This window comes from Papio anubis, chromosome 1 (assembly GCF_008728515.1).
Source record: "Papio anubis isolate 15944 chromosome 1, Panubis1.0, whole genome shotgun sequence".
In the NCBI taxonomy this organism is placed as follows: Eukaryota; Metazoa; Chordata; class Mammalia; order Primates; family Cercopithecidae; genus Papio; species Papio anubis.
The window spans coordinates 46,719,048-46,737,907 of record NC_044976.1 but is presented as its reverse complement, the minus strand read 5'-3'; the positions used below and the strand labels follow the sequence as shown (position 1 = coordinate 46,737,907).

Here is an 18,860-nt window from a genome sequence, read left to right as displayed (position 1 = left end):
TGCAAGTCAAGTGTCAGATGTAGGGCCACACCTAGGAGGGGCCAGGGGATGTTTGTCCAAGGTGTGTGCTAGCAAGGCCACTCAGGTTGCAGGGTGGGTTTGGGCGGGAGAGAAGGGACCCAGAGTCAGGAAACACAACGGGGAGGTCTTTGCCTTAGTCCAGGTGTGAGAAGATGGGACAAGGGCTTGGACAGTGGGGAGGAGGAGAGTTGGGAGCCTCTGCACTAGGGGGTGGTTAAGAAGAGTCAACTCACTGGCCACCAGCTCATGGACCTCCCGGCCAGGAAATAGCCACCAATGGTCCCTCGGTTTGCACGGATGGACGACTGGAAAGGAAATAGATGAGATGAGGATTTCTCAAGCCTCTCTGAACCTCTGCCCGGCCCCCTCCCTGCATATATTCTGCCCCTTGGTGCAGGCACTGTTGGGGACACAGAGGGAGAAAACTGAGGCAGAAGAGAGCTGCCTGAGGCTGGTTCCACGGTTTCTAAGCTATGCATCTTGGGAGGGTCACTTTCTCTTTGAGCCTCACCATTCATCTCCCAGATCCAGTGCGAAAAGCAAAGGCGGTAACGGATGTCATGTGTGTGAAGCCATTGATTGTGCACTCTTGTCCCCTTATTCTTCCTTCCCCAAAGTGCGCTTTCGGAGGATGATTTAGTATCGCCTCCTTAGATGTGTAGTGCTCACCCTTTCTCTGAGCTGATCCCTTCCCTGCTCCCAACAGGGCTCCCATACTGGAGGCAGGAGGACAGAGAGGGCTGCAATTTGACTGTGAGACTTTGAGCCCTGAGCAGAGTTACGGGTTCTGTTTTGGAGTTTCCCTGGGTTGAAGTCAGATCATGCCACTGAGCCCCATCCAGGACCTCCCTGTCTTACACCAGTAGGTGGTCAGTTAGCAGCCTGTTGGAATGTTCTCTGGAGACACAGGGTGAGGGCAGGGCAGTGGGTAGGGAAGGATGAACCTGAAGCAGCTATTCAAATGCAAAAAGCCAACAGTTCTCTGACTTTCCCCTACGGGAAAATAATCAGTCACCAGGGAGTGATAAATGTGTGTGATGCCTTGTGCTTGTTAAGCTTTTGCTTGTATTTCGCTTGTCAGCTCTCATCTTGTTGGAGGCCATATGAGCAAAACAGATCCATTTTACAGATGTGAAAATGGAGGCCCAACATTGGGAGTAATTTGTCCAAAGTCACAGAGGAGTTTGGTACTTTTTCTTGACTGGCCGCTAGAGACAGCGATCATCAGCCCAGCCCAATTCTTCCTCATTCCAGCACCAGAGGCAGGGACTGTTTACCCCTTTACAGATGAGAGCTAGAGGCCCAGAGGTTTCTGGCTTGGCCACAGCCTGGGAAGTGACCATGGGACTTGAATCACAACAGAGTCTAAGGTGCTCACACTTCTGCAGAACGCCATAGTGATAACAGCAGTGATTTGTGCCTGCTGATCAGGCACAGGCACCGTGCCAAGCACTGTAGTGTGTATCTATTAGCTGAATGATCCTGGTCTTGGTACTTGCTCTCTCTCCCGGGCCTCTGTGAGCCCAAGCCCTAAGCCATCATGTCCCTTGTGACTGGATGGCGCAGGCAGCACGAGATCCACAAAGGTGAAAATTGCCTTAACTGATGACATTCCACCGGTAGCGGTTGTTTCTGCCCCCACCCTAACTGATCAATGTACTTTGTAATCTCCCCACCGCTTAGAAAGAGTTCTTTGTAATTCTCCCACCTTGACAATGTACTTTGTGAGATCCACCTGCCTGCAAAGTGTTGCTCCTACCTCTACGCCTATCCCAAAACCTGCCAAGAACTAATGATAAGCCCACCCCGTTTGCCAGCTCCCTTTTGGACTCAGCCTACCCCACAAGTAGAAATCAATAAACCATATTTTGCTCACACAGCGCCTGTTTGGTTTGTCTCTTCACTTTGAATCATTGAAACTTGCTCTCATGCGTTCACCTGAAATACATTGGGCCTCATATGTTCCCAGGGACATGGGGCTCTCATTATTGCAGCTAGGACCTGAACTCCGGGTTTCCTGATCCCAGAAGCCTGCATAAGCTTAGGGCTCCTGGGGAACAATGGAGAATAGAGTAACCTGGGAATCAGCCTGGCACACTTCCCTGAGAGCACATGAGCCCCTACTCGTTTAGAAATCACCTTAACCAAGATGCTAATGAATGCAGGACTGAGGTAGGGCCAGGGGTCAAGAGTTCTCAGAGTTGGGGGCCTTCGGGTGGGAAGAAGGAAGGAGTGAGACTCAGGGCAAACAGGGATGGTTGGGGCCAAAGGCAGCAGTGCTCAGAGAGGAGTCAGGAGTCGGGGGCCTGGTCTGCCTCGGACTCTCTGTGTGACCTCAGACCAGCCACACCGCTCTCTGCCCTTCTAAAAATGAGGAGATCAGGAGCCTGATTCCTGAAGGCTCTTCCATCTCGGCTCCATGGTTCTATGATCTGCTTCTTTCTGCCTAGCCCTGCCCCAGTTCCACAGCCCCACCCAAGCTGAGAGACCACTACTACCTCCCCTGCTAGCCCCAGCTTCAGGGCCCACTTACCCAGATTCCCACGGCAAGGACGAAGACAAAGTAGATGACCACCACGCTGATGTCATAGGCGTGCAGACCAACTCTGGAGTCTTGTGCTACGCTTGGAGCTGTCTCAGTCCTGACCCCGTCTCCTGAAGCTCCAGGCCCCATTGCTGCCAGTTCCTTGCTCATCTGTTAGTGTTAGTCAACAACAGGCTGGACTTTGAGGCGCTCCTGGCTTCATTCCTTTCCTTTAATGATTAAACTGTCCCAAGCACCATTAGTTGGTGAGAAAACTCTGAGCTCTGCTGGCACATATAGTCCTGCCTCCTTTTCTCCCAACTGCCACCACCAACCCCTGCAGGACTCCTTCCTTACCCCTCCCTGCTGCCACTACATGCACACACATACATGTATATGTACACACGTGCACACACATACATGCAATCTCCCTACTGCCAGAGAAGCAGGAGGAGAAAGAGGAGAAGAAGGAGGAGGAGGAGGAAGAAGAGAAAAGGAGCAGAATATTGGAACCCCAGAGGTGGGAAGGACTTCAGAAATCAAAGTGTTCAAACTCCTGTGTGGTGGGGAAACCAAGGCCCAGGGAGCCAGGACTGGAGTCAAATTTTTTTAAGAGTTCAATGCAATTTTCTTTTACCTAGTGGGAGGGGGACAAGGGGAAGGAGGTGAGGAGTCTACTGTGACCCTAGCAAAGTGGTCTCCACCTCATGTACTCACGCTCCAACCTACCGAGATGTTGCATTCTCTTTTTATACAGTGTAGGAAACTGAGGCCGGGGAAGACACCATGGTTTATTCCAAGGAACTAGGCAGGGCCATCTCTGAAAAGGCAGAGCCAGAATTCACATCTTCTGATGCCTGACCCATACTTCCTATTCTGTGCTGTGACAGATGAAGTGGTTGTGGTCAGGAGGCCTTCCCTGAAAAAGATACAGGGCTCCTTGGTTCCAGGGAAGACCATCTCTGGGACTCAGGCTGCCGAGATTCCAGTCCCAGCTCCACCTCTCACTGAACTACAGATGCCTTTGGGCAGGTTCCTGAATGTCTCTGGTCCTGGGTGTCCTCATCAGTATGACCTGTGCCCTGCCTGCCTCACAACACCGATAAGGCTAAGATGTGCTCCTGAGAACCTCTGCAAACCCTGAGCTACTGAATGTTCTTGGGGTTAACACAAAGAAACTGACCTTTCAAGGCTACACAGGGACAGCAAGGAGAATGGCAGCTGATGGGTTGATGGTGCATGAGAGGTCATTAAAACTGGAAAGACCAGGAAAGACAATGCAAAAGATGACCAAATTGGGGCAAATGAACCTATTAAACTGGGTAGATCAACTCTCAACAAAGAACATTCTTGAGTAGCAGCCAAGATTCACACACATACGATGACCCAGAGTCATCAAGGAAAGATGACTGCGGCCATTATGAGTTTTCTATTTAGAAGGCATGGAGTCTGAAACCCAGGCAGGAAGAGTTTCATGCAAAAAGGTCAAACATTTTAGGCAGGTGTTGGCATTCAAGGCTGAGGCCTCAATCATCCAGAATGTTCTCTCAGAGAACTACCAAGAGTGAAGGATGTCCTCATGCTGTCAGTCCTACATTAAGTGAGGCCTGTCATATCCCTGACCCTGTACAGGGAGCACACATATCTTTAGTTGTTCATGCCCTGTGGGGAAGACAGACAGTCACAAGACAGGTGCCTTCGACACAAAACAGGTCACATTTCTTTCTTCCTTCACCCCTTTCTTCCTTTTAGCTGGATAGCCCAGAGGAAGGAGCAATGTAGTCCTTTGTTGAAGAGACTGAGAAAGACTTATGGGAAAGGGGAACGGTTTCAGCCATGCATAAAAAAGTATAGAACTATAACAGGCCAATAAGTGGAAGTTGCCACTGAGGCACCAAGTCATAATATACATAAGAAGAACGAAGTTGGAGGTTTCCTGCATCCTGATTTCAAAACTCACTACAAAGCTACAGTAAAGAAAGCAGTATGGTACTGGCATAAAGACAGCCATATAAACCAATGGAATAGAATAGAGAACCCAGAAATAAAGTCTCACAGATACAGTCAAATGACTCTTGACAAGAGTACGAAAACCACTCAGTGGGAAAATGACAGCATTTTCAACATATGATGTTGAGAAAATGGAATATCCCTATGCAAAAGAAAGAAGTTGGACCCTTACACTGTACCATATATGAAAATTAACTCAAGATAGATTGAAGACTTAAATGCAAGAGCTAAGAAAATAAAGGTCTTAGAAGAAAACATAGGGTAAAATCTTCATGCCATTGGGCTTCGCAATAATTTCTTAGTGACAATGCAAAAATCATAGGCAATAAAGGAAAAAATAAATAAACTGAACTTCATCAAAATTAGAGCATCAAAGGACACTATCAACAGAGTGAAAAGGCAACCGATGGAATGAGAGAAAATATTTGCAAATCATACATCTGATAGGGCTTAATACCTATAATATATGAACAATTCCAATAAATCAACACAAATGAAACAAACAACAGTATTCAAAAATAAGCAAAAGAGTTGAATAGACAATTCTTCAAAGAAGTTATACAGGTGACCAAAATGCATATGAGAAGATGTTCAACATCACTAATCATTGTATCACTGTGATACAATATCACTTTGTACCCATTTGGATGACTCTTATCAATAAAACAGAAAATAACAAGTGTTGGCAAGGATGGAGACAGGACAGTGGAAACCTTGAGCATCACTGGTAGAAATATAGGATGGTGCAGCCTGCATGGAAAACAGTATGGTAGTTCCTCAAAACGTTAAAAATAGAGTTATTATGACCTTGCAATTTCTCTTTTGGGCATATATCCAAAAGAATTGAAAACAGAGGCTCAAAGAAATATTTGTACACCCATGTTCATAGCAGCATTATTCTTAAGGGCCAAAAGATGCAAACAACCCAAATGTTCATCAACAAATGAAAGGATAAACAAAATGTAGTGAATACATTTAATGGAACATCATTCAGCCTCAATAAGGAATTCAGTGCTGACACATACTGCTACAGAGATGAATCTTGACATTATGCTGAATGAAAGATAATTTTTGAATGGCCAAGAAACAAATACATAAGAAAAGAAATAGAGAGTTTACTAGATTAAAAGCTCACATTGAAATCCTCGCCTCTCATAAGCAATAGTCCTTGATCATTGATGCCCAGTCTCACTGCCTTTTTTCTTTAGAGCCTATAGCTAGGGCTGTCATAATAAGGACCACAAACTGGGTGACTTAAGCACCAGAAACAACATTCTTGGCTGCCATTCACGGATGCCCTTTGTTGAGAGCCGATCTACCCTATGTGAATGGAACCATACAGCTTTCGTCCTTGTCCCAAATGCTGTGTGGTTCCATTCATATAGAGTGCCTAGAGTCATCAAAAATCATAGACACAGAAGGTAGAATAGTGGCTGCCAGGGATTGGAAGAGGAGGGCTTAGGAGTTACTGTTTAATGGGTACAAAGTTTCAATCTGAGAAGATGAAAAGAGTTATGGAGATAGATGGTGGTTATGATTGCTTAACACAATGAGTGTCCTTAATATTACTGAACTTTATACTGAAAAATGGTAAGTTATACATTATGTATATTTAACCACAATAAAACGTATAGAAAAAAAGACATAATATACATACAAATTACAAAATAAAGAACAGATTTTTAAAAGAAATACTGAGAACTGAATTTGCAATTCCAAAGACTATGTAGGGGGGATACAAAAGGATTTTGTAAATATTTATTTAGACAAGTCTTTGTTGCATTTTCCTAATGATCGGGGAAGGGGTGTGGGGCTGCTTGCCCCTTGCTCTAAGTGTAGTTTCGGGTCCAGGAGCGTTGGCAGGGAAATGTGGAGGGCTGGGAGGGGTGCCCCTCAGTTGGGGCACCTTGGACCAGGGTCAGACTCAAGCCAAAAATACATAAAGGGCAAGAGCTTCTGGCCTCCTCTCTGCTTCTCACTCACTTCCCTCCCACTTGAGAACTGTTAACTCTGGCATCAACGAGCTGCAGTTCAAGGAGGGAGGAGGAGTTGTAGGGAGCAGGAATGTTCTGACTTGAGTAGGACGCTCTTAAGAAAGCTCTGGCTCCTGAGCCTGGACAGCATAAAGCTGATTCTTCTCTGTGGATGTCCTGGTGGAGTGTGCAGGTGGGGGTACTTGGGATTCGTTGGCTTGGGATTGGCCTGCCCCGCTAGCAGTTGGGCAAAGATTGTGGGAGTGTTTCTTTGGCATATGTTTATGTGAACTAGATGTGGGCCACATACATGAAAAAGACAGTGTTGAAATCTTCCATCCTGTTCCATATGCTCCCTAGGGGGATTGGGTCCTCAGCTGGCAGAATCTGGAAGTGAACTGCTGGAAGTGTGGAGGCTGTGGAAGAACTGAAGTGGCCCACGGATTACCGATGCAGTGCTTAGTGAAGAGTGCACAGGGGAGGTTCCCAGGCTGCGGGACTCCTTCCTCCTCCACCAGGGCATCCACAGGGAAGAGTCAGCCTTATGCTTGATCCAGGCCCATGAGCCAGAGCCTTCGTAAGAGCATCCTACTAAAGCCAGAACTTCCCTGCTCCCTACAACTCCTCCTCCCTCCTCAAACGGTTGCTCCCAGGGGTCAGACTTAGCAGTTCTTGAGTGGGGAGGAAGAGAGTGAGAAACATGAGAAGCTGGACACATCCCCTTTTCCCAAGGTAGGCAGGCCCTGCAGCAGCCCCAGCTGAGGGTGGCACCTGTAGGGAGGAGAAGTCTTACCTTTGCATGAAGATTGAAGTGTTGCATAATCTATGGCCCTGGGCATTACAAGATCCAAATTGAGACTGTGTTTTTAGACTAAAAGTGATAGCAGGGATTTCTATGGCTTAATTGTAACCAGAAGACAAGGGAAGGATTATACCCATTGAACAAGTTGCTTAAGTCATTTGATCAAGAAAATTGCTTTTAGGATTACATGCCCTGAGTCCAGTTTACTCCACCTACAGTTCACAGTAAATGGAGGGTCAAGCCCCTACTTACAGATCCGTAGCTCCTGTCTCCCATAGACTGTAGGCTGTGCCCTCACTGAAGATTCTGGAAACCAGAGTCCTGCTTGGAATCTCAGAGCCAGCTAATCCCACCAGTTTCACAACCTTGTCTTCCGACCACACTTACGTATGAGTTCCTGTGCAAAGCTCAGCTCTCTCATCTTCCTGCCCTCATGAGGCTGTGTTTGCCCTGCCCCAGCTTCCCATTGCCTCTCCTCCATGCTGCAGGGCCGAGGTAAACCAACATCTCTGTTCTCAAGCTCTCCATCAGCTAAATGTCCACCAACTGTCGTGGTGACTAGGTTGTCCTGCAGGTACCTGCTTCCTTGGCAGCTTCTCCCAAAGAGGCTGTTCCCTCTCCATGCCCCCCAGGGTTTGGGTCAGAATTTTCCTGTGCTCCCTGGCTGCTTAGCTGAACTCCATGCCGTTCCTAGAGGAGCCCACTCTCCCTCCCCTTCAGCTCTCTGAGTGTTATTTCCTCGGAAGCCCGGACTCCTAGCCTGGGAAAATCCTCAACCCCAGTGTACTGCCCACTTATCTCTCTGAATGTGATTATTGACTTGGAGTGCATCTGCCTTAGATGTGAGCCCCTCGAGGGTGGGGACCTTGCTATCTTACTTGTGTTTATGCCTACAGTGACTGGAGCAAGTGGGTGAATGGAGGTGGTGACTGGCATTTCAGAAAATCCCTCTTAGGGCCAGCATAGGGGTGGACAAGAAGGAGGCAGTTGATGCAGTAGTTTAGGCAGAGATGGGCACGGAGCTGAGGGGGTGGAGAGGAGTATCCTGGCTTTTCTTACTGAACTGGAAGTGTGCAGACCTGTGTGGCTTCTCCTCCATTCTTCCCACCTGGGCTCCTGCCCACCCCTTAGTGCTCCTTCTCACTCAGCTCCCAGTGCCTACGGAGTGCTCACTGAGTGCCTGCAGCCCTGAGTGAGAAGCAGCCTTGAGTTTGTTCCGCTCTCAAAGGGACTGACATTGTTCCTAGGCTAGGTCAGGTGGGAGGCCTTTGGCTGAGGAAATGCAGCATTGTGGCAAGCTCTAGAAAACAGAGCGTCACGTGCTGAGGATACCAAATGGTCTTCATCCTGGAACCCTCGAGCTGCACCACGGAATCAGAGTATTACATAGAGAAAATAAGCCCCTTTTATGTGGCTGCCTGGGTGTTTCTCTGTCTTCTTCCAGCATTCCCCACCCCAAGGAAAATCCTGGGCATGTTCCATGTGCCTCTGGCTGGCCTCCACCCTGGGCACTGCAAGTTCTTCCTGAAAAACCACTCTCAGCCAGTCTTCCTGCTGACAACTTTGCCTCCCAGAACAGTGAGGGGTAAGGAGGCTGATGATTACCAGTTTGTGCCAGAATTATTGGGTAGGTCACATCCCAAATATGGTCTACATTGTTGTATTAACTGTGTGAGCTGGCTTTACTAATCCCATTTTTAGGTGAGGAAATGAGGCTTATTGGCTGATTTTCACTGCTTGTTTGGGTTTTGAATTCTGGCTTGTCCGACTCTGAAAGCTGTGCTGCACCACCATCCCTTCCCTCCAGGGCAGAGGGCATGGAAGGGGCATCCCTCCTGGTGGTGGGTGGACAGCGGCTCTGTTTTGCCCCTCTCCTAGGAGCTCTGAGTGATACAGGAGCTAGAAAGTGTCTCACGAGACCACCAAACAGGCTTTGTGTGAGCAACATGGCTGTTGATTTCACCTGGATGCAGGCGGGCTGAGTCCGAAAAGAGAATCAGCAAAGGGTGGTGGACTATCATTGGTTCTTATAGGTTTTGGGATAGGCGGTAGAGTTAAGAGCGATGTTTTGGGGGCAGGGGGTGGAGCTCACCAAGTACATTCTCAAGGGTGGGGAGAATTACAAAGAAACTTCTTAAGGGTGGGAGAGATGATAAAGAACCTTCTTAAGGGTGGGAGAGATTACAAAGTACATTGATCAGTTAGGGTGGGGCAGAAACAAATTGCAATGGTGGAATGTCATCAGTTAAACTATTTTCCCTTCTGTGGATCTTCAGTTGCTTCAGGCCATCTGGATGTATATGTGCAGGTCACTGGGGATATGATGACTTAGCTTGGGCTCAGAGGCCTGACAGAAAGAAATTATTTAGGCAGATTGAAAGGGCACCAGAATCCTCACGGAATTTCCCTTTTAACAAAAAGCAGTCCCTTTTTTTTTTTTTTTTTTTTAACAAAAATCATCTCTTTTCTAACAAAGAGCAGTCTGAAAAATTGAGCTGCAGACATAGATAAGCAAGCTGGAAACTTGTACGGGTGGATGCTGGCAGCTGTGCCAACTGAAAAGGGCTACCAGGAAGTCAGGTATGTCCAACATGGAGGCTCCATCTTCCCTTTTCTTTGTCACCACATGTCCATTAAAGAACCAGGCAGCAAGGCCAGGGAGAGAACCCATCTGCACAAGAAAAGACTAGGGTGGGGCGTCAGCTTCTTCTGCACTACGCAAATGACACACCTCATCGACCAATCTTTTGTGCCTTATGTAAATCAGACACTGTCTCCTCAAGCTCATCTACAAAATCTGCAGTTCACCATGGAAGCGGCAACCCATTTTCTCCATGACCCCTCTTCACAGAGGGCTTTTCTTTTTCTTTTGCCTATTTAACTCCCACTTGACCTCACTCTGGTGGGTCCGTGTCCTAGATTTCCATGGCCATGAGACAACGAATCTTGGGTATTTACCCCAGACAACAACACCGCTTCATGAGTGGGCACAAAGATGTCTGGACTGGGGATAGGGATTCCCACTGGGTCTGGGCCTCAGTTCCAGAGGCTGTGCCACCCCCTTCCCTGCCAGCTGGTCCTCACTCATCCCTCCTTTCCTGCTCCCCTGTAGCCCTCATTTCCTAAGGCCTAGTGATGCTATTTTTTTTCCCACATGCCCATGCTCAGCTCAGTTCATATACAAATGCAATTCCATTGATTAATTTCAGTCACTCACTGAGCATATTCTGTGCCAGGCCCTGTATCAGGCTGTCCCACTGCACAACTCTAGGGAGCACCATTCCCCAAGAATACAGTGCCAGTGTTGCCCCTGGCATTGTGGAAGCAGTGCCTCTGCTCTCTGCACTGGGTACAGGTGGAGAAGAAGCTCACGGGGCCCTTGCAGACCAGGAGAGGTGCTCTCTATCCTCACGGTACCCCCCACCAACCATCAGGGCCAAGGTCTCGGGGTGCTTCCCTGTCAGATGGCAGTGCTGGTGGGGAGTGGAAGGAGACCCTATGTGGACAGGCTAAATGCTCAATTCCAAGAGGAAAGGATTGTTATGTAGGTGAGTAGGTCTGAGGAGGATGGTGACAGGAACACAAGGGTGGAGGAAAGAAAGGCAGGCAAATGAAAGAGAATGGTACACTCTAGCCACTGAAACCTCATCCCTGCCAGCCCCAGCCAACACTTACCTGTGCAGCCCTCTGCAGCCTGGCCTGGATAAAATCTCCTGGGGCCCTAGCTCTCTGCCCCAGGCTCCTGGGCAGCAGCTCCCCAGGCATGGAGCAGCTCCTGCTGGCCTCTGACAGCTGCTCTGACAGCGCCAGGAGGGCTGTGATGGTTATGTATGTGCCCTGGCTCTACTCCCAGGTGAGGCAGTTGGAAAGGCCCGGAAGTCTCACTCCAGTCTACGGGGCCCAGGCCTCTGAGGGACAGCACCTGGCTTTGCTACCAGATTTGGTTCTGGAACAGAGAGAACTTGCTCTGGGCTCAGAGTGTTCCAGGCCCCCAGGGTCAGATGTGGAAGGAAGACCCCAGCTCAGGGCTGGGAGCTGTTGTTGATGCTGGCAGCCTAGCTGCTAGGTACCTGGGCAAACAGGTTTCTCAAGGCAGGAGGAGAGTACAGACTTGCAGTTGTAAGATGAGTAAGTCCTGCGGCTGTAATGTACAGCATGGTGACTGTGGTTAATAATGCTGTATTGTTTATATAAAAATTGCTAAGAGAGTGGATTATAAGTGTTCTCACCACACACACACAATGGTAACTATGTGAAGTGATAGATGTATTCATTAACTTGATTGTGGTCATCATCTCACAATGTATACATGTATCAAGTCATCACACCATATATCTTAAACAGATATACTTTTTATTTGTTCATTATGCCTCAATAAAGCTGAAAAATAAAAATAAAACAACGCATTTACACACAAAGACAAGAGGAAAGAGTGACTCCTCCTAGAGACATGGCCATCATTTGGACCTTAAAAAGTAGGTCTTGGTGTTGAGTTACAGTTCATGCATGGGTGTGTGCAGTAGGTGCACACCCGCACATGCACATGCCACCCTCATACACACACACACACTATTGATAGCTTGTCTGGGAAAGCACTATGGGGTAGTCATGAGTACACATTGATGACCCCAGATAAGACGGTATGTCATTGTGAATCCCTGTTTCCTCATCTGTGAAGTGACGTCTGCAGTAGTTTCTAATGATCTTGGAACTCTCAAGTGTGATAGACTAAATTATCCATGAGGGCTCAAGTCCCAGGCTTTAAAAGTCAGGCGTGTGAATCGAGCCTGGCCGGGGCAGGGCAGTCACAGGTATGTGAGGCTCATTTTCCCTCCCCAGCCTCAGCTTTTCTGTATGTGAAATGGGGATAGCAAGACTTACCTCACACAGTCATCTTGAGGTATGAAGTGAGTGTGTAAAGCACAGACCCCTTGGCCTGGTACAGAAATATTCAGTCAATAGGAGCTGGTGCTGGTCTTGTTATCATTCACAGGTGAATGGCTTCTCCTGGCTCCACACTGGTGTTCACCCTGGAACACCAGGTCAGCTACTTGGTGCTGACATATCCCAGAGCCCCAAGAAGCCTCAAGTGGGGGTGGTTTCTGCCTGAGTCTGCAGCTCACCTTGTCACATCCTCTACAGAAAGTAGAAACTGCAGTTACCCCAACAAGACTCTGGGGAGCTCTTCAACCAGCAACTGGTCCTCACTGGGAGGAAAAAAACAGGCCGCAGGCTCCCTAATGCCTCCATAGGAATTGAGCCAAGAAGATTCAGAGGAGCCTGGGATTTGCAATCGGAGGCAAAGCCTGGGATCTGGAGCCACAGCTCCTGCCACCATTCCCATCCATCCCGGACATCATGCCTTTTCCCAGATCCTGGGTTATAGGGCACCGCACAGTTGCCCATGCTTCCCTCATTACCACACCGCTCAATTGTGTCATGATTGCTCATCTGTTTCCCTTGCTAGTAGTGGGCCCGTGGGAGGCAGGGGTTTTAACAGATTCATTTCTGTTCCTAGCAGGTGGTACAGGGCCTGACACACAGTGATGCTCATTGTTTCATCACATAAATGAATTAATGAATATTACATTAATTTCCTCCTTTCCCCTGAAAACTATCTATAAAGTATAAAGCTGTAATTCAATGTAAATATTGTCATTAGCAGAACCATATATGTCAGTTGTGATTAATCTGGCTATAATACATGCCCAAGTTAAGAGTGGCTTAAGCAGGAAAGATTTTTTTTTTTCATGTAAGTCTGGAGATAGATAGAACAGGACTGGTAGGATAAGTCACAGTTTCTAATGGTACACAGCCCTTTTTATCTTTCTTCTCTACCATATTCCAGCTCATTGTTAACATGGCTGCTCAAACTCCGGCCATTGCCTCAGTATTCCAGAGTACACTTCCTAGAAATTGCACATAACCTTTCCACTGCTATTCTGTTGCTCAGAACTTAGTCATGTGGTCTTATCCAGCTGTGAAGAAGGATGGGAAACACTGTCATTATTTTGGCTGACCTTGTGCCCTGTCAAGAATCTGAAATTTTAAAAATCAGGAACAATGGTGCTGGAGGATCCTAGGAGTCCCAGCCATACCACGCTTTATAGTCTAAACGACACACCACGTTCTTATCTTCACCTACTAGCCCTGTGTGGTAATTAGGGATAAGGGATTCCTTAGAAACTAAGGGGGAGTCAGGCAGTTTCTCAGTGTCTCAGTGAGTTTATAGGAGCACTGAGATGCACTCCCAAGGCTCCCAGCTACAGGGCTATCCTCTTTTCTCTTCATCATCTCATGCCAGGGCTTCTTGGGAATGGTGGAGGTTGAGCTCCTTCCTCATAATTCCATCAACAAGCATTTGGCCACTCTCTGCCATGTGTGCAATAGCCACTCAGGACTCAGAAAGGAACCAGGCCTAATCTCTTTCAATGACCTCGTGGTCTGACTTGGAAGGTGGCTGAGCCTTAAACAACAGCTTATAATGTAGTGTGACAAATGATGTGAATGTTGTAAGTATAGGTGGCTCCCTAGGCTCAGAGGATGGGAAACTAACCTTTCATGGTGTGCAAGATACTGGGTGCAGCACACCAGCTTGGCACATGTATCCATATATAACAAACCTGCACGTTGTGCACATGTACCCTAGAACTTAGAGTATATATATATATATATAAAAAGATACAGTCTCAGGTTCCTTCCAACTCCAGTATTCTGTCTGAGACAGAAGACGGGGCTGGAGAATGTGGGCTGAGTTCAAGACCTTAAAAGAAGGCCGTTCCTGTTTATATTTGCTGTGGTGATTATAGCACCGAGGCTCGGAGAGTTCCAGTCACTTGTCCAAGGTCACACAGCAAGCAAGTGGCAGGGCAAGATTTAAACACAGGTCTCTGACCTCCAGGCCCATGTCTTTTCCTTTAACACACTTTGGTATCGGTTATCTGGGTCAGCTTGAACATGCATATTAAGTCTCCAAAATGTTCATAAGTTTTTAGTTAGTTATTTCCATGGTAAAAACTTATTCTATGAAAATTATCATGTATGAAGATTTTACTCAGGTTTAACACCAGGTCTAGCTACTTGGTCCTGACAAATCCCAGAACTCTGAGAGGCCCCAGATGGGGCTAGGGGTGGCTTCATGTTAAAAATAAAAACAATTTAAATATCCAATTATAAGAGAATTTTTGTATAACGTAGTGAACAACTTTGTAGTTCCCAGACCAGCAAGACCAGCATTATTGGGCAAATTGTTAGAAATGCAGATTCTTGTCCTACCTGATACTTCATGATTCTGAAACTCTGAGAGACAGGCTCAGAATTCCTAGAGCCCTCAAGGTAATTTTGATACATTCTAGAGTTTGAGAATCATTGATGTAATGGGATATTACATAGGCAGTTAGTGTTTCCAAAGAACACTTAACATGAAAAAGCTCTTATAATATTAAGTAAATAAAAAGAGAAAAAATGGTTTATGTTTTGTGTGATTATTTGTGAATTACAGATAATATGATTTCCATTTGTAAATATGTGAGTGCATACCATATATTTGTAAAATCAAAACCATTCATATACATGCATGTATACCTTCATACATATGTACTAGCAGAAAAAATGCTATTCTCAATATATCAAAGAAGGTAATTTTGAATTACTCCTTCTTTGCACCTTTATGTATTTTTCCAGATTGCCTTCTCTGATGACGCATTTTTTATTATCAATAAATATCTTGCCTACAAAAAAAGGCTTTTTCAGAATACGCAGTACAAAAGATAACCACAGTGGGGAGAAGAGCACACTTCAATGTCTCCCATCCCACCTGCCCTCTGGGCCATGAGGTAGACCACTAGGTACCTGTCCTTTCTCCACTCCCTGCTACCCCATCTCATTCTCCATGTAAGGCTAACTCCCATGTACAATATTTGTAGATAGCCAAGGAATTCACTGAGCTTTTCATTTTGCAGCAAGATGTTGAACATTCTCTAAGACGTTCCTGGCAAATAGGAGCCAATGTATGAGAAAAATCTCTGACCCTATCTGACTTTTTCTTTATTCTCTACCTTGTTCTGAATTTTCTTAAGTCCTCTGTGTAACTCTCCCAATCTTTCTCTCTCTCTGAAAATCCGCAAGTATCTACATCTCTGAAACTTTTGTAAACATTCTCTGGAACACTATGATAGTACCTCTGAAATATCATGAAACTGGATGAAATGCTGTGGCTTTCTCTTTAAACTCTCTCTGAATCTCAAGACTCGTGGTCCATCTGTCCATCGCAGCCCATTATCGTACAGCAAATGGGTGTCGGGCAAAGGAAGCTGCTCTTTGTGACAAACACTCCATTCCCTCGCACTAGCTCATCCCTCTTAGGAAGTTGCTCTGGGATGGTGGATCTGTAAGAATTATTTGCATATTGAATGTGCAATATCAAGGGTTGGGCACAAGGTGGCGCAATGGGGCAGGTTTCGGCATCTTTCAGGGGCGTTCCCCCAGGGATGAGGAGTAAAGCATTAGTGGTATTTTCACATACTATTTTATGTGAGACCCCCATCTGCCTGCAATGTTAGCATCAGATGGGGATTTTCTGGGCAGCTGGAAGTCTGAGCTGTTGCTGAACAGCACGTCACTGCATTTAGAATTTAGACCAGTGTGGTTTAATAGAATTTTCCACGATGATGAAAATGTTCTATAGCTGTGCTGTCTAAAATCTTAGTAATTAACCACATGTGGCTACTGAGCACTTGAAATGTAGCCAGTGTGACCAAAGAATACAATTTTAAAGTTAACTTATTTTTAATTTTAAATATAAGTAACCACACACATGATTTCTGAATTGTACAACAGAGAATTCTAGATAACGTCAGTTTTTCTAGTAATAAATGCTCTCCGTCCCAGCCCCTTTTTGAGATTGGGCTTCTAAAGATTTTTTTTTTGGTATCACAGTATGTATTCTCTTTATTTATTGTGCCCAAGATAACATAGTGTTAGTTATGTCTTACTGAAGATGCTCTTGTGAATAACATAATTTATTATTTTTTTTTATTATTATACTTTAAGTTCTAGGGTACATGTGCACAATGTGCTGGTTTGTTACATATGTATACTTGTGCCGTGTTGCTGTGCTGCACCCATCAACTCGTCAGCACCCATCAACTCGTCATTTACATCAGGTATAACTCCCAATGCCATCCCTCCCCCTCCCCCCTCCCCATAATAGGCCCTGGTGTATGATGTTCCCCTTCCCGAGTCCAAGTGATCTCATTGTTCAGTTCCCACCTATGAGTGAGAACATGCAGTGTTTGGTTTTCTGTTCTTGCGATAGTTTGCTGAGAATGATGGTTTCCAGCTGCATCTATGTCCCTACAAAGGATCTAAAGATTAGATTGTCTCCCAAGTTTCTCACAGTGGAGGAGGGGAGGAAGTGCAGGAGGAAGCAAAAGTGAATTTATAAACGCTATAATAAAAGTGAGCCTAGTTATAGTAAGAGATCAAAATAAATAATACTGATAGTTGCTTTTAGTTTTGAGTGCTAACCAGGTGCAAAGCACTTTAAAATGTGATTTAATCCTCAAAGAATTCCTATGAGATTTTGCAGCTGAAGAAACCAAGACTCAGAGTGGTCAAATGGTTTGTTATTTGTGGCAGAGAATTTAGATGCCAATCTAGGTGAGCCTCAGACTCTAAAACCTTCCTGCGATGCTTTAAGGAAGAATACATCACTTCTGGTGGGAATACTATTGAAGACTTTCTAAAGAGGTTTGGGTTTGAGCTGGGCAGGAAGAATAAATGGGGTTTTGTTAAAAAAGAAGAGAAGATAGGGTCCAAGCAGAGGGGGAGTATCAGTCCATGAGTAAGAAATGCTGGGAGCATGTTCAACACATTGTCATGGTATTTAACCAAAATTTGAGGAGGAACATGTCTCTCCTTTGTAACGGGCTTGGCTGGGTCCAGGAAGAGGCGATTGGTGCCTGACTAGAGGGAATCTGTATTTGTAGGAAAATAGAAAGAGCCTGGTCTGCAAAAGAGTATCACTGAAACCGCTAGTCTGGGAGAAAGATTATGGTGCCCCTATAGGAACTGGAGGGCTGCAGAGCCAAGAAAGGAGGGGCAGGAGGGGCAGAAGGGAATGGGGCTCCCTTTGAGACGGGTGAATAAATGAAGTGCAAACATACACCCACGTATGCTTGAATGTCAAGGGAGACTCACAGGTTATTAAAGGATCCACTGTGACGGCTTGGAGGGAGAAACAGGGAGTGACGGAAGCCATTGGGTCTCGCTGAGACCAAGTCATGTGAGACATGCCTTACTGCTTTACCTGTATTTTTAAGATTAATTGATTAACAGATCTAAGAGAATTTATTGACCAAAAAATCAATTAAGTAGTTCTTAGGCATCAATTATGTGGTGGGCCCAGCAGACAAAGCTTTTCGTGTTGGTGTTTCAAAAGGACATTTTCCAAAAATTTCTTGAGGGAAATATGGAGAAATGCATGTTTGATGATTCTGCAGTAGCTGATGCTACCATGGCAATCTGGAGGCTGGCTTCCAGGGACTTAACCGCTTTGCTCTATTTTTGGCCACGTTCTTTCTTGACAAATGTATTGAGTGATTCAAATAAAGAATTTGCCCAAAGGGCTATCAGATTTGGCAAGGAGAACTATTCATTATCCAGAGAATCAAAAGCAAAGCAGTTATTTTCTGCTATAATTGATTTGACTCTATCAAGATAATATTTAATTACAAAAACTATAAAGTTTAGCATTTCGCCTCAGGAAAACCAATTTTAAAATAGAAGTAATGTCTGATTTGGTAATGTCAGCCTGCTAGCCTTTTTTTTTTTTTTTTTTTTTTTTTTTTAGCTTGAGCTGTCAAGATGCTGTGGTGAATAAATCACTGCCTCACAGGTCTTTCATTCCTGTCAAAAGATCTTTAGAGACAGATGGAATTCCTTTTACACTTGCTACTTGAATGAGGACTGCAAACACTACGGTGACTTTTAGTGTGGAGAGTGGAGGCCTGGCTGTGAATAAACAGTGACATCCTGGCTTTTCTGCTGCAAAAAGAGAATTTTTTGAGTTAAAACAGTTAAAACTGAGGGGTGGGGTTACTGTGTGTTATTTCTTCTCTCTAAATGCAGATCTCTGCTCAGAAAGCCAGGGTCTATTTATCAGGCTTTAGCCCTGAGGGAATAAGGAGAAAGGAGAGAAGGGAATGTCTCTAAAGTAGCACTGGACAGGGGCAAATGTGGGTAGAAGAAAAGACTGAGCTGCTTGAGAGTGGGATCGAGTTTGTCTTACTTTGCTCTGCCTGTTGCAGGCACGTGTGGGGCAGGCTAGATGGAGCGTTTGTTAACTGACTTAGGTGATGACAGAGTCACTGACCTGGCCTTTCCTCCCTTCTCCAATCTTTTCTCACACTCAAGCAAAAGAGACCTTTTCAAATGAGTTCTTGGGTATGTCCTTCCCAAATCTTACACTCTGCTTAAAACCTTTCAGTGATTTTCCAGAACTCTCAGAATAAAGCTAAAATTACTGAAT

At 45.7% G+C, this 18,860-nt stretch overlaps 2 protein-coding genes across 5 annotated transcripts in view; one reads left to right on the top strand and one right to left on the bottom strand.

Moving 5' to 3' along the window:
* Window positions 1-2,764, bottom strand: part of SLC5A9 (solute carrier family 5 member 9) — a 20,549-nt gene extending 17,785 nt beyond the window's left edge. The window contains 2 exon segments of the mRNA XM_031664715.1: window positions 255-326; window positions 2,555-2,764. Coding sequence (XP_031520575.1) covers window positions 255-326; window positions 2,555-2,716 — 234 coding nt within the window. The 5' untranslated portion in view covers window positions 2,717-2,764.
* LOC101021065 (selection and upkeep of intraepithelial T-cells protein 1) overlaps window positions 2,745-18,860 on the top strand; it is a 90,446-nt gene continuing 74,330 nt past the window's right edge. For 3 of the 4 annotated variants that reach the window (XM_021941372.2, XM_021941380.2, XM_021941367.2), the window contains exon 1: window positions 2,745-8,957. In XM_021941372.2, the coding sequence (XP_021797064.1) occupies window positions 8,666-8,957 (292 nt within the window). In that variant the 5' untranslated portion in view covers window positions 2,745-8,665. The remainder of the gene's footprint in view (window positions 8,958-18,860) is intronic. The other variant, XM_021941374.2, reaches the window with a different exon arrangement.